Consider the following 14456-nt stretch of genomic DNA (forward strand, 5'->3'; position numbering starts at 1 on the left):
TAGGTCAGACAGACTACAAATAAGGTTAGGTTGCTTGTTTGTATGCATGCTAATCTTGTAGGTACCAGGAGTTGGAAGCAAGATTGACGAAGTATAAGAAGAGCAAACAAAAGCAGCCAAGCCAAACCAAACCCATAAGTCAACTCAAGTCAAACTTGGTTTATTGGTTCCGCGTGCCCTGATCCTAGTCCTAGCGCCCAGAACGGTCCAAGCGCCCCTGGATGGTACAAGCGCCCGGATAAAGTGGAATTGGCCCCGATAAAGACCGACAGAGAGAGATCAGATCGGATCGGTTCGGGACGCCCGAAAAGGGATCCAGGCGCTCGAAATGTCTGTATAAGGCCCCTACGTCCAGCACAAGAGGATAACCCTAATTTCCCTTACTCTTCGTCTTGCGGTACTGCCAAACATGACCAACACTTTACTCATGCAACCAAGAAAGCTCTAGGAAAGGTGTGCGGCGCTCAAGGACTTCCAGATCAACTACACAAGTATTTTCTTTTAAGTCTTACTATTTGTATTTATTTTTTATATTATTTGATTGGACTATAAGACAGGTTTCTCCACCTCCGGAAAAGAGACCATTAATGGACGGGCGTCTTCCCATGCATAGCCCTTGAACGTATTAATCCTGGGGAGTTAGAAACCAAGTAAAAATCTATGAGCCCCCTGTTTTGTTTTCTAATATCCGCTGCTAGCTGTTTGATAGAACGTATTAATCCAGAGGGAAAGCCTATAGAGCTAAAGTGGTATAGAAGTGTCATAGGAAGCTTACTATACCTAGCTTACTATACCTAACTGCTCGCAAACCTAAGATATTATTTGTAGTAGAAATGTACGCAAGATATCAATCTTATGTTAAAAATCCCATCTAACAACTGTTAAAAGAATAATTAGATATCTTGAAGGAATGATAAATGTAGGAATGTGGTACCCTAGGACTAATAATTTTGAATTGAAAGGATATTTTGACTTAGATTATATCGGTTGTAAATTAAATAGGAAAAGTACAAGTAATGGCTACCAATTTTTAGGGTCGTCTCTAATCAGCTGGTTTAGTAGAAAGCAATACTGCGTTGTATTATCAACTACTAAGGCAGAATACATAACAATATAAGAATGTGTAGCACAACATTTATAGATAATACGCACGTTAAAAGATTTTGAATTAAACTATAAAATGTTAAAAACATTTATTGATAACATAAGTTTAATAAATTTAACTAAAAATCATGTACATTATTCAAGAACAAAACACATAGAAGTTAAACATTATATTGTCAGGGATCATATAGCCAAAAGAAATATTATATACATTGAGTTCAAATCAAACTTAGCTGACATATTCACTATACCATTACTCGAAACAGAATTCAGTGCCTTTAGACAACAATTAGGAATGTGTTTAGTAGAATAGGACTCATTTTTCTTGCTATCATATATAATATTTTATTTATTTACTCCTATTCAAAATGAAACTAATCTAGACTATACCGTAAATTTCATGAACCTATAGATCTAGCTAGTCTTTGCATCTTACAAACACTTAAATTTAACTGTTTGTTTGTGTATTGAGTCACGAAGACGAGCATGAGATATTAGGACTTGACCCCAAGTTCCATATGTAGACTAATTCTTAACTAGACCAAAGGGGTATAAATCAAAATTAATCACTACGATGACTAATTCTTAACTAGACTTAATGATTTATTGATATCATTTGAAGTCAAAGAAAAGGAGATAGACATTTCATGAATTATTATTTTCAATATTATATAATGGATTACTATGCTTGTTAAACTGTTTGATGTGGTCAAATCCGACTAAACACCAAAGTAGTCGTGATTTATCTAAACCAGCACCACAGTTCTGTGTTATCCACGAAATACTGTGGTTCTGTTTTACAAAATCAACACCACAATGGTGTTGATCAATCAAGACCAGCACCACAGTTCTGTGAAGTTCACAGAACAGTGGTTCTGATTTGTGAAACCAACACCATAGTGGTGTTGATCCTTAAAGTCCAGCACCATAGTTATGTGAAGTCCATGGAACACGGTGGTTTAGTTTGCAAAACCAGTACCAAAGTGATGTTGATCTTTCAAAACCAACACCAACGTTATATGAAAAAAAAAAACAGAACACTGGTTCTGTTTTTATAAAAACAACATCACAATAGTATTGATCTTTAAAAACCCAAAACCACGGGGATATAATGCTGGGATACATACTTGGAGTCTCAGAATCAAATATTTATTAGAAAATCATAATAATCACACTGTTTATCTTTAATTCAAGTGCATTCTATTGCTTATCTATAATTGTATATTTTTGTTGACCAATTAACTAAGCAAACATTTTTTTAAGATCAACATATTTTTCTATTTTGATGTATGTCAAAGGGGTATGGGTTTAAAGTTGGAGTTTAAGATTAAGAAGAAAAATATGAGTTTGAAAAAAATAAAAAAAAATTAAAAACTCAAGGGAATTTCCTTTTGAGAAATATTATTTCAAAGGTTTGAAAAAGGGGAGAATATTCTTTTTGAAAAGGAGAGAAAGGTTGTCTTTTTTAAGACCTTAAAAACTTTAGCGGGAATCTTAAAATTTCAGAGGGAGTTTCAACTCAAGGGGAGTTTTAGAAAATATTTTTCACTTGAATACTTCTTAACTTTAAACCGAGTTGTCAAAAAGGGGAAAATTATTGGTACAGCGAGCACAGATAAGCAAACATGTATTTTTGATGTTGACAAAGGTTTAAAATTAAGTGCTTGTGAGTTGTGCTTGTGTTAAGTGTGCAGGACTTAACAAGATAAGTCATAGTAGGTCAAGTAGATCGAATACTAGACACTGGAAGTCCTAATAGGTTGGTTGGATCAGATACTAAGCAACAGGAGACTTGACATATCAAGAGGATCAGACACTAGGCAGAAAGCCAAGATAGGTCAGTAAGGCCAAACATCTAGCAGGATGACTCGATAGGTCAGTAAGGACCAGACATTGAGTCAAAGAAAGTCCTGTTGGATCAAGTAATTAGACGTCAAGCAAAGGAAGCCCAAACATATCTAGTAAACCAAATGTTTGGCAAAGAGTAAATAAATGTAAGTTCCTGGAGTGGAGAGATCCAATAACGATGTGTTGAATTGAAATTTCGAGCTATTTCGCTCGATACCGATAAAATTTCTCATTCCGCCAATAGGCTGGCACCGACACCAGTGTTTTAGACGAGACGCTATCTGAAGGCATCGTGCGGGGCCGATGATGCCTCCGAAGTGGTCGCGTGGGACTGACGACGCCGACAGAGTGGTTGCTCGGGCCGCACAGACCTCGATCGCGCGAAACAGGAAACGACAGGGTTTGGTTTTTTAAACTTAGGGTTTTAATAATAACATAGTTTAATAATTTTAATCTACTCATAACTATGATTAAGATAATTAAAATAGCCTTAATTAAAATCTAATAAAACTATCCTATTAATTTAATATATATAAATATTTTTAAAAATATATATTTATTTTTATATTTTATTTTTAAATATTTAGATTAAATTTATTTTTAATTAATATATTTTATATTTAAAAAAATACCAAAACTATACTGACACAGCATAGTACGGTACTAAAACCGTATCGTTTCGGTCCAAGACTCAAACCTCGGCACGATATTTTAAACCATAGACGTGTTCTCACTATGGGGACGAACTTAGGAGATGATCTAACTAAGGGTACTAGTGAATTCCAAAGTCGAAATTAGACAATTGATTAACAATCTAAAATAGAATTTGCATATGTTGTACTGCATATTATGCTAACTTAGTGTTACAGGGTTCGGGTGACCGGAAGGTAAGTCTGGTCCACAAGAAGACGATATAACAAATATCCAAATAAGCCTCAAAAGCTAACATGGAATGGAGTGTTAACGTGGCAACTAATGTGGTAGAGGATCAAGCTAAACAAACTGAGTCAAAAGTCAATGTTGGTGCTGATCTTGGGCACTAGTGTTGGTCTTCAACTGGTGTTGATGTGGACTCAACTAGTGTTAGTCTTGGGCACTAGTCTTCAATTGGTGTTGATATTGCAACATCAGCACTATGAGTAAGCGTTGGTGCTAATCTTAGCGAACTGACGTTATTTCAAGACTTGGTGTTGTCGGTGTTGATCTTAACAAGCTGGTGCTGCTCTCGAGTCAACTAAAGTCGGTGCTCGACTTGAGAGCGCTGGTGCTGTTTATTTCAGTTGGTACTAATATTGTAAGATTAGCACCACGCGTCAGAAAAGCCAAGAGAACACTGACTCAGAGATAAGATCAAATCAAAGCTCATGAGGAAAGCCAACTAGAGAATCAAGTTTATATGGAAGGCAATCAGAGAATTCAATAAGAATCAAGATCATAAGGAAAGACAACCAAAGAATTAAGTGTTGACCAAACAAATTTCATCAGATTGATAAAAAACGATCGGATGGGATTCAGAGCATATGCAACTTCGACAATCATTATCATCGAACAATCAAGACATCTGTCCGGCCGTTCTGAGCTCTTTGACAACCTTCGACCTACCTCGAAATTAAAGTTTTCGGTAAACCTTAATTTTTGTGCATTCATTTCATAAAAGGGATGGTAAAGTGTTATCAGATCCATACATTTGTAAAAAAATTTCTCCACATGCGAGAAGTTTTTCGAAAAGGAAAGTTCTAGTTGATTGCCCACTTGAAGTGATCTAAGATCGGATGACAAGCCTTAGAGTAGCAGTCCAGAGGATTGTGAATCAAGTAAAAATAAACTTGTGCTCTTGCTTTATTTATTTCTTATTTCCGCTTCTATAAATCTGATTTACAAAAAGGAAAGAAAAATTTTGAAAAGAAGATTTTAATCATTCAACCCCCCCCCCCCCCCCCCCCGATCGTTTTCTTGATCCAATACAAGCTTGCTTAATCTAATATTGAAATTGTCCAATGATTGCAAAAAACAAGCCTCTTTTTCCCAACAATATAGCGAGCCATAATTTTCTTTGATTAAACTTTACACTTTACAATCTAAGTTGCATTGAATCCCAATTTTAATTCATAAATAAGTTCGAATAGATCCTAAACCCTACATGAGATCTAAATTCAAATCTCTATCCTTTCATTTTTTAGAAACATTCTACCACCCCCCCCCCCTCTATCTTCGGATAGAATTCGCTTTTATTTTGTTATTTTATTTTAATTTTTTATTAATTAGATAAGGCTGACCCCACCTAGTAGGATAAAGTTTAGTTGTTGTATTAATTGGATAAGGCTACCCCCTTGACCTTTTTTCTCGAGAGGGAGAGGTCAAGGATTCATCCCAAGCAAGGAGAAGTGACTTGTGGCAAAGGAATTATGTTTGACAATGTTATAGTTGGAGAGTCGGATACAGCGATGGACCATGGAAGCAAATGCTAGAAGTAGCCATTCAGGGACACGTTGAGTGATTGTAACAATGGGAATAATCATGCAGAGAATTATTTTTTAAGCAATAATGTGGGCAATAACCGCTCATATGCAAGAGGGGTCAAACAAGGTTGGTTCGCAATTTAAAAGGAGGTTCAGCTAAGGTCATCAGTCAATTAGTAAGGGTGGGACCTAAGGAGAGAACCTTGGTGATATTTACATCACAGTGTAGCATGAAAAGACTAGTAATGGAAAGTAGGTGTAAATAATGTGAGGAGAAGAAGCAAGAGGTAGTTGCGACAGCATAATGTGAGGACGGAGTGTACAACAGACAAGGGGGTTGCGTTCATGGTTGGAAGTGTGGATGGTGGACTCTCGAAATCACAAAGGCAACGGTGGGATTCATTAACTACCTAGGCGTGTCATCGAGCTCTATGCTTAAGAATGCTTGAAGTTCTTGCGATCATCTCAAACAAAGGTAGACATCTGAGGCAACAATGGCAAGGAAGACAATCTAGAGATGGCTTCAAGGGCGAGGGACCTAAGGATAGCGAAGTTTATGTTGCAAGAGGTTGTCACTACCAACACATGCAGAGATGTAGTCTTGTCCATGATCTCTCTTCAATAGTGATAAATTTTGGATGGAATAAATTGATTGACATACGAGATGTCATCAAGGGCTCAAAATCAACTTAGGGCTTAGACACTCAAGCTCGGATTAAAGAGATACAAACAAGCAAATCCAACTCTACTATGAATTTGATGCAAACAAACAAGCCAATCCAACTCTAATACGAATTTGATGCAATATAAAAGCATTGAAAAATTTTGGCAAAGTGCAGGGCTAACAATGTAGGCTACTAAAATCATTTAAACTAACAGAGGGAAAAATATTATAAATTGAAAGATGAATCAATCACATAAAATCCTAACTCATTTAGTGAGACCAATCTTTAAAAAATAATGAAAAATCTTATCCTAAAAAAATCTAATAAATTTTTCAAAAAATTTAAAACAACTATTAATATTAAAAGGAAACTCTTATATTTGAAAGGAAATTCTAAATTTATGCCTAAATCTCAAACTATGACACAAATTTAGTTTTTTGCTATATAAAAGCCTTAAATTAGCAACCTATTGAGATTGTGATTTATTTAGAACATTCACTTAGCAACAAAAGCAATAAGAAAAGAAATAAAAAACAATAGTTAGAAATAATAATAATATATCATTCTCATATTGAATTTACTGGGGCTCACCTCATGCACTAAGATTTGTTGAATTGCTCCAGATAAAACAAAATGTTGACACTGATACTCCTGTTGTTATCACTTATCACTTAGAAAACATGAGAAACCAACTAATCACTACTCAACCAAGATAAAACAAAGAAAGACCTTAAAGTTCGCATAGTCATGAAGTGGGGGATCAAGGGTTAATTGTACAGCATCAATTGAAGATCCATATTTATGGCTCTTTTCTGGAGGATCAGCTTTTGAACTTTTGTACCTAATAGAGAGAGAAACCATAGTATCCACAAGCTGGAATAGGTCATCTTTTTCTCTTTCTGACAGAAGATGTGATGACACCTGAAAACTTACAGAGAGAAAACTTCATCCAATTTAAATAATGAAAGGTGAGAATGTAATGACAAAATTTGAAGCTATATGAATTGTGAGGATTTCCAAAGGTATTGAAAACAATCCATGCATTCATGTCGTCTGCTATACAAAATGTAAAAATCCATTTTCTTTCGAGTCACAGGTATGCCTCTCACCAAGCTAAGAACAAGCATGCTATGAGAACAATAAAAATGTTAAGATTGGCCAAGGGCAAGCCATATATGTTATGCTAGAAATACCTCAAACATGATCATGATCCACTATCTAGAAAAGCACAATGAAGGTATCAAGCAGCTATATGTAACTCAAACTTAAACAGAAAAACTTTTCTAACCTATCCTAGATTTGGAAATTTCAAACCAGAGTCTTAATTCGGCAATACTGACTTGGGCCGATCAGCACCCAACAAGAAGAAAGAACCAATTGAGATTTAAGGAATAGGAGATGGAGGAAGAGAAATTTATTTGGAAATTCATTGGAGCCATCACAGTTAAATTGCCGCTCAAATCACTAAATCTTGTTACAACAAGGTTGTCAAGAACTTTAATTCCTCACTATCTGTGATTGACTACATATACCATATGCCTTTATTAACTATGAAAGATTATATCATCTTTATATCCACAAAAAGAGAGCCTCCTGTATGACTATTTTGTATGTGATTGTGTTACTTATAATGATTCCCACATTGCAAGTAACTAGTCAACCTATGAAAATGAACAGAAGTAGAGTTATGAGAACAATAAAGTATATTATTTTCTCAATACAAATTATCTCTCAAGCAAAGTTTACACTTTTGATCTCTTTCTAAAGTAGTAAAATTTTGATACCTTATCATGTCTACACTTTTAATCCTCTTTCAATTGATTTATTTACTTCCAAAAGTAAGATTATAGCAATTAAATGCTTCATTAAAAAAAGGCATATTTAAACAATATAGCAATCCTCTCACCAATCTGCTTGTTGTCAATAGAAAATTTTAGTGATGAAGAACATATGTAGATCAAAACTCTCTATGTGATATCACTTAATGCAGATAAGGGTTACACAATCTCACATAAAAAACAAGCATTATCACATAGTGAACCAAAACTCTTTGAGAAAGAAACTCATAAAGAAGAAATTTTATTATCCAAACATGATAAACATGAGGGGACCGGAGTCTCTATTGTAGCCATCAGCCTAGGCAAAATTGAAAATAAGTTTAAAGCATTTAAAAAGATCATCATATACCTAAAATGACTCAATCAAAGTAGGAAATAAACCAAATTATAAATTTTAAAAAATAATTAAATTTATGCCAAAATTATCATACACTTATAATAAGACAATTACTAATTCAAACTCGATTAAATAACTTATCCTCCTAGACAAGAGATCAACCAAAAGAAACTGACAAAATCAGGAACTTCTAAATAATAAATATTTCGAACCAAAAGGAACGGTTAAACCTAAGATGAGATTTTTCTTTAGTTAGGACAGTGGCTTTCAGGTGGAGTTGGGAATTCTTCGAAAGCAAATCAATTCCCTTTCAACCCATGGCAAGAATCATTTAATCATAGAGGGCAAACCTAAAGCATCAGGTTTTAAGTGGTATATGGATGTGAATTGTAAGAAGTGGATAAGTAGGAGGAATTTGAAGCAACTTGGGGACTTAATAAACCTCTAAATATTAAACATAAAGGTGGGTGGTGACTTAGTAAGTGAACTATGGCTCCAAAAAGGCATAACCTTTCCATGGCAGGCCAGTAGTCATTATCTCAGCAAGGGTCATGCTACCCGTGTGGGTGTGTGTTGGGTAGTCAAGGCATTGGAACCCTTGGTCTAGATTTGCCACCCATTCAAATCCGTAAATTTTGGTTGGGGATGCCAGAATGCATCATCATATTTAGGATTTAGTTTCCTTCAATAGAGGGCAGTTAATTTGACTGCAACATCACTTGGTGAGCCATGGTCCTTGTAACTTGAGACTTAGTCCCCATGATAGAGGGTGATCAGAACGACTCTCACGTTACTCACTAAACTTCTGCCAATACATAATTATTTTGCATATATATTTGGCTTACCTTAGACATGTAGTTGATATGTTGGTGTTGAATGTTCATTAAAATTTGCAGGTTGTGATTGTAGGAGAATTGGTAAGGGATATATATGGTTATTCTATTGTTGCACTAATAGTGTATGATGGGTGGATTATTTTATCTTGCTCATTGTTGTATATAATTGTGTGCTGTCTATTATGAGCAATTACTATATGTAGATGTTGATTGTTTCCAAACTGTGGTACTGACACTTGTTATTTTGTGGCCTCCGGACTCATGTTGGTGGTGGAGGACAATGAATCCACAACCTTGTTTAGAAGAAAGACTAGGGCAATGCTATAAGACCCATGTAGAATCTTTTTGGGTTTAACATGGAGATGTACTCTCATTATGGTTATGGCATGTCCTTGTTGGCACTAGTGGTTTGAATGACATGCCGGTTTTCTCTCATTGTTTTTTGGATTTGACTATGGTTAATTCTAAGGATGAAGTGATATGACAATATTTCTTAGTTAAATTGTTCCTATGTAGTGAGTAGATTAATGCTTATCTTTTGTGAGTATATATTCGCAGATAGAGCCAATTTAAGGGGAAGTTCTACTGAAATTTTCAGTGGAAACCCTGTAGAAGGCTTGAGAAAGGTTCATGTTCCTAGGAGGCATATTCTCAAAAAAATCCCAGAGCATGACAATTTTGTTCATACCAAAGCAAATTGAGCTTAAGGTTGTGGATTTCTCCTTGATATTCTCAATGAGATTTTTGTAGAAATTATAATTTTTAAAAGTATAGACTTTCAAATCTTGGTTTTCTATCAAGTGTGGAAATGGGTTTTGAATTAACATCAGTCATTAGGTACCATTGAGAAGTATGATTCAGTATAAATATTTTGTGAGCAGAATGGTGAATTTCATCCATGCAGACCAGCACAGCTCGACATTTTATACCATGATTAGGAGAAATACAAGGAGATTAGAATACATGGAGATTTGAATACATGGGATAAGATGCATCATATTTGAAAATAGTAACCAAGAGCCTAGTTGGTAAGTTAGGAGGATGAGTACCACCAAATAAAGAATCGGGAAGAAATTTTAAAAAAGTATTCAATAGCCACAAATAAGGCCAAGAAAGCAGTAAGTGAAGCCAAAAATAAAACTTTCAAATGCTTGTATCGATAGCTTGATACAAAAACAAGGAGAAAGGGGCATCTATTGAATAGATAAAGCGAGAGAACAAAAATAGATCTTATCCAAATACGATACATTTAGATAAATCCAATAATGTATTAGTAAAGAATGAGAAAATAAAGGAGTGATAAGAGAAGTATTTTCATCAAATTTTTAAGGAAGGTTTAGGTGACCATAGTAGCTTAAAAATTTTAAGTAGATTAATAGAGTATAGAAATTTAAATTTTTATTTGAGAATTGAAATTTTAAAATGTAAAGATAGATTGGATGATATTTCAATAGAGGTATGGAAGTATTTAAGGAAAGAAAGCATTAAATAGCTTATAAAATTATTCAACCTAATATTGAAAATGAAGAAAATATCTAATCAATAAAGGATAAGCAATTTAGTCCCTTATGTAAAAATAAAGGAGACATACAAAATTGTACAAATTATAAAGACATTAAACTAATGAGTCATATCATGAATCTTTGGGAAAGAGTGATAAAAAAATTAAGAAACGAGAGCAAGGAGACAAAAAATCAATTTGAATTCATGCTTGAAATGTCAATGATAGAAGCTATATATCTTCTCAAACAATCGATTGACAAATAATAAGTGGATTAATCGAAGTGTTTCCCATAAATATAGGGTTACATCAAGAATCAAATATAATTTCATATCTTTTTACACTAGTCATGAATAAACTCACTAGACACAACCAAAATATGTTACCATGGTGTATATTACTTGCAAATGATATTATTTTGATCGATAATATGTGAAGGAGTAAATGTTAAGCTTGAATCTTGATAGCAAAAACTAAAAATAAAAGATTTTTTAGGTTTAGTAGATATAATATATGGATTTAAATTTAGTAGTAGAAGATAGAAAATAAAAAAGTCTTGGCACAACGGTAAAGTTGTTACCGTGTGACCTAGTAATTACGGATTCAAGTCATGAAAATAGCCTCTTGCAATGCAAAGTAAAACTACGTACAATAGACTCAATATAGTCCGACTCTTCCTTGGGACCCCGCATTGACAGGAGCTTTGTGCACTGGATTGTCCTTAGTAAAATATAGAAGATGACGAGTTACTTATAACTGAGAGTTTTAAGTATCTAGGTTTGTTTTTACAAAAGGATTGAGAGATATATCTTATGTTTTATATATGATACAAGTAGCATCAAGTGTTCTTTGTAATCGTAAGATACCTTTAAAGCTTAAAAGGAGGTTTTACAAAACAACAGTTAGATCTGCTATGTTATATGGAATTGAATGTTGTTTTATGAATCTAGCATATGAATGGAAGATAAAAGTCATGGAAATGCGGATGTTAAGGTGGATGACAAATATACAAGGATGGATAGGATACGAAATGAGAACATTAGAAAGAAAGCCAAAATTACATCTACTAAGGAAAAACTTCGAAAGACACGTTTAAAATGGTATGAAATGTATTTAGATGACTAACAAATGTCTCAATTAGGCGACGTGACATAATGGCAAATATACACATTAATCAAAAAGCGATAATAAAAAAACTCGATTAGTAATAATAAAATAGGATAAAATTCATTTAAATATAGATGATGATATAGTAAGAAATTGAGTTCAATGGCATAAGAAGATCCATATAGTTAACCCCACCAAGTGGAATAAAGGCTTAGTATTAGTAGTTATTGTTGTCTTTGTATTTTGTTGCATCTTCTTGTTGTTGTTTGTAAGCTTAGATTGTAAGAGGAGTCTTCACGTGGCATTCGAAAAGAAGAAAAAATAAAAGGATTCTAGGAGTGACTAATCAATGCGTTAAAGGCTAGTATTGGCATTGCTCTTGCTTATTTGTGTTTAATTTTATTTCCACTGCGTACTAACTCTATTGCAAATATGAACAAGTAAATGATCAAGCAATCAACTATTCAACCCCTAGCCACATCCATCGATCCTACACAAGGATCATGATGCCTAAAGCCTTTAGGCAGCCAAATTGGAAATTTCGAGATGGATTAGAGGATAAGAAAGCAAATCTAGTATGGGGAGGTGGTCAAGTCATTGAACCTCTTAGCTTAGACGTACAAAACATTTTGAATTCATCAAATCTATAGAATTTAGGTTGGAGATGTTGGAATGAATCATCATTTTGTGGAACTTAGTTTCCTACAATAGTGGACAACTAATGTGACTCTTGTGTTACCAAGTAGGCTACAGCCATTATACTTAGGAGTTGGTCTACAACCATTATACTTAAGAGTTAGTCCCCATGATGAGTAATTATTAATGACGCTCTCGTTACTTGGCAAGCTTCAACCAATACATGATTATTTTGCATGTATATTTGGCTTACTTTAAATATGTATTCTATGTGTTGGAGTTAGATATTTGTTAGAACAGTGTAGTGTGTAGTGTGTAGTGTGTAGTAAGTATAAGGTTATTTTTGTATGATGGGAGGCTTATCTTCCTTTACCCATTGTTGTACTATAGTTGCATGTTACCTATTATGAGAATTTAGTATATGTTGACGTTGATTATTTTCAAGAAGTGGTATTGATCCCTACCTATTGTTGTATACCCTCCAAGTTTTCACTTATTGGTGATGGACAAACATTTGCAAATGTATTTCAGAGGAGAGACTATGGAATGCTGATAAAAAATTCAAATTGTTCGTCATTTTTTTTAGGGGTTAACTTAGAGATGTACCATAGTTATGGATTTGGTGTGTACTTATCAACACTTGTGGTTGGAACATGTTGGTTCAGAGGAGAGACTTGTGGTTTACTCTCATTATCTAAATTTGACAATGTTTGTGAGTAGATTTGTTTCTATGTGGTGAGTAGATTAATGCTTATTTTCTACAAGTATAGTCGTTAGGATGGCAACCTTAATGTAGTGTGTATACATTAATTTAGTTTAGTTTGACTTTTCATTTTGAACTGAATAAAAGATATCCTTACAATAAGGGACGGTTGAATGAATATCTTCTGGAAGAGTAATTATAATATTCTTTGGGCTAATAAATGTATTTATATACTTCTCTTTTAAATTACCTTGGCAGATCAATTTATATTCTTTATGATTATGTGTAGCATTGACATATAGTTCATATCAGCTCAATACAAATCGGAATGTGATGGCAAGCAGTAGAAAATAAAACTGAGTTTCTAGGTTGGAAGGATTTAGAGTCATAAATAAAATGGCATATCTAAGTAGAAGGGGTAATTAATTGGATAGCTTCAATGTGTTATAATCTTTAAACATAAGTCATGAGGGTGGATCAAAACTTACATAGATCTCATACCATTTGATAAAGTACAAGGGGTAAACAATCACAAAAAATGAAACAAATGATCTCAAAGGACGAAAACATAAAATGAGAAAATTTTATTATATAAAGATGACAAGTATATAAAGATTAGGGTTTTTAAAAACACAAACCAAATAAATTTAAAAAGTTCAAAAAAAGAAAAAATTCTATACCTAAAACGACTCAATTGAATAAGGAAACTAACCAAATTACAACTAGGTAAGAGACAAAATTGAATTGAACTCCTACCAAAATTATCCTACATTTTGAATAAAACAATTCACAAATTTAAAATATAACTTGTCCTCTTAAACAAGAGAATATACCAAAACAAACTTTTATAAAACGTAACACTTTTAAAAATTAGATTCCTAAGTTACATTAACTCATGTTGTTAGTTTATCTGGATGTAAATATATATTTTCGGTAAATCTCCCTTTTCAAAACTAATTATAACATAACAAAATGTATTAGTATTTTATATAAGTTATTAAGTTTATTTAAATTTAGAACTTACATGATATAACTTACTGAAATATGAATATAAATGCTATTAATAACTTTATATATAGCATAAATAATACTAAAATTAATTAACATTCGAATGTAGCTGATAATTTAATAAGTATAAAATTATAAGTTATGTAGTTTATTAATATAATAATATACATGTTAATAAAATTTAGATATATTAACTCTAACTAATGAATAAAATTAATTAATATTGATGCTAAGATATAATTAAATAATTAATAACTCATCGTATAAACCTATAATAGCATACCTTATTAATACAACTGATTTATATAATTAATATCAATAAAGCATATTAATACTAATTAACATAACTAAATTTAATATAAAATATCTCATATTAATATTAATATACTAATATTAAAGCTAATTAATATATGC

At 33.1% G+C, this 14456-nt stretch overlaps 1 protein-coding gene across 1 annotated transcript in view; it reads right to left on the reverse strand.

The window, feature by feature from the left end:
- Window positions 1–14456, reverse strand: part of LOC141830890 (uncharacterized) — an 88780-nt gene that overhangs the window by 34792 nt on the left and 39532 nt on the right. Inside the window, exons 20-21 of the mRNA XM_074718337.1 lie at window positions 6806–6997; window positions 6668–6727 (exon numbers count right to left, since the gene is read on the reverse strand). Of these exons, the coding sequence (XP_074574438.1) occupies window positions 6668–6727; window positions 6806–6997 (252 nt within the window). The remainder of the gene's footprint in view (window positions 1–6667; window positions 6728–6805; window positions 6998–14456) is intronic.

Source organism: Curcuma longa, chromosome 6 (assembly GCF_044706935.1).
Source record: "Curcuma longa cultivar G26 ecotype Majalengka, Jawa Barat chromosome 6, ITB_CL_G26_1.1, whole genome shotgun sequence".
Lineage (NCBI taxonomy): Eukaryota > Viridiplantae > Streptophyta > Magnoliopsida > Zingiberales > Zingiberaceae > Curcuma > Curcuma longa.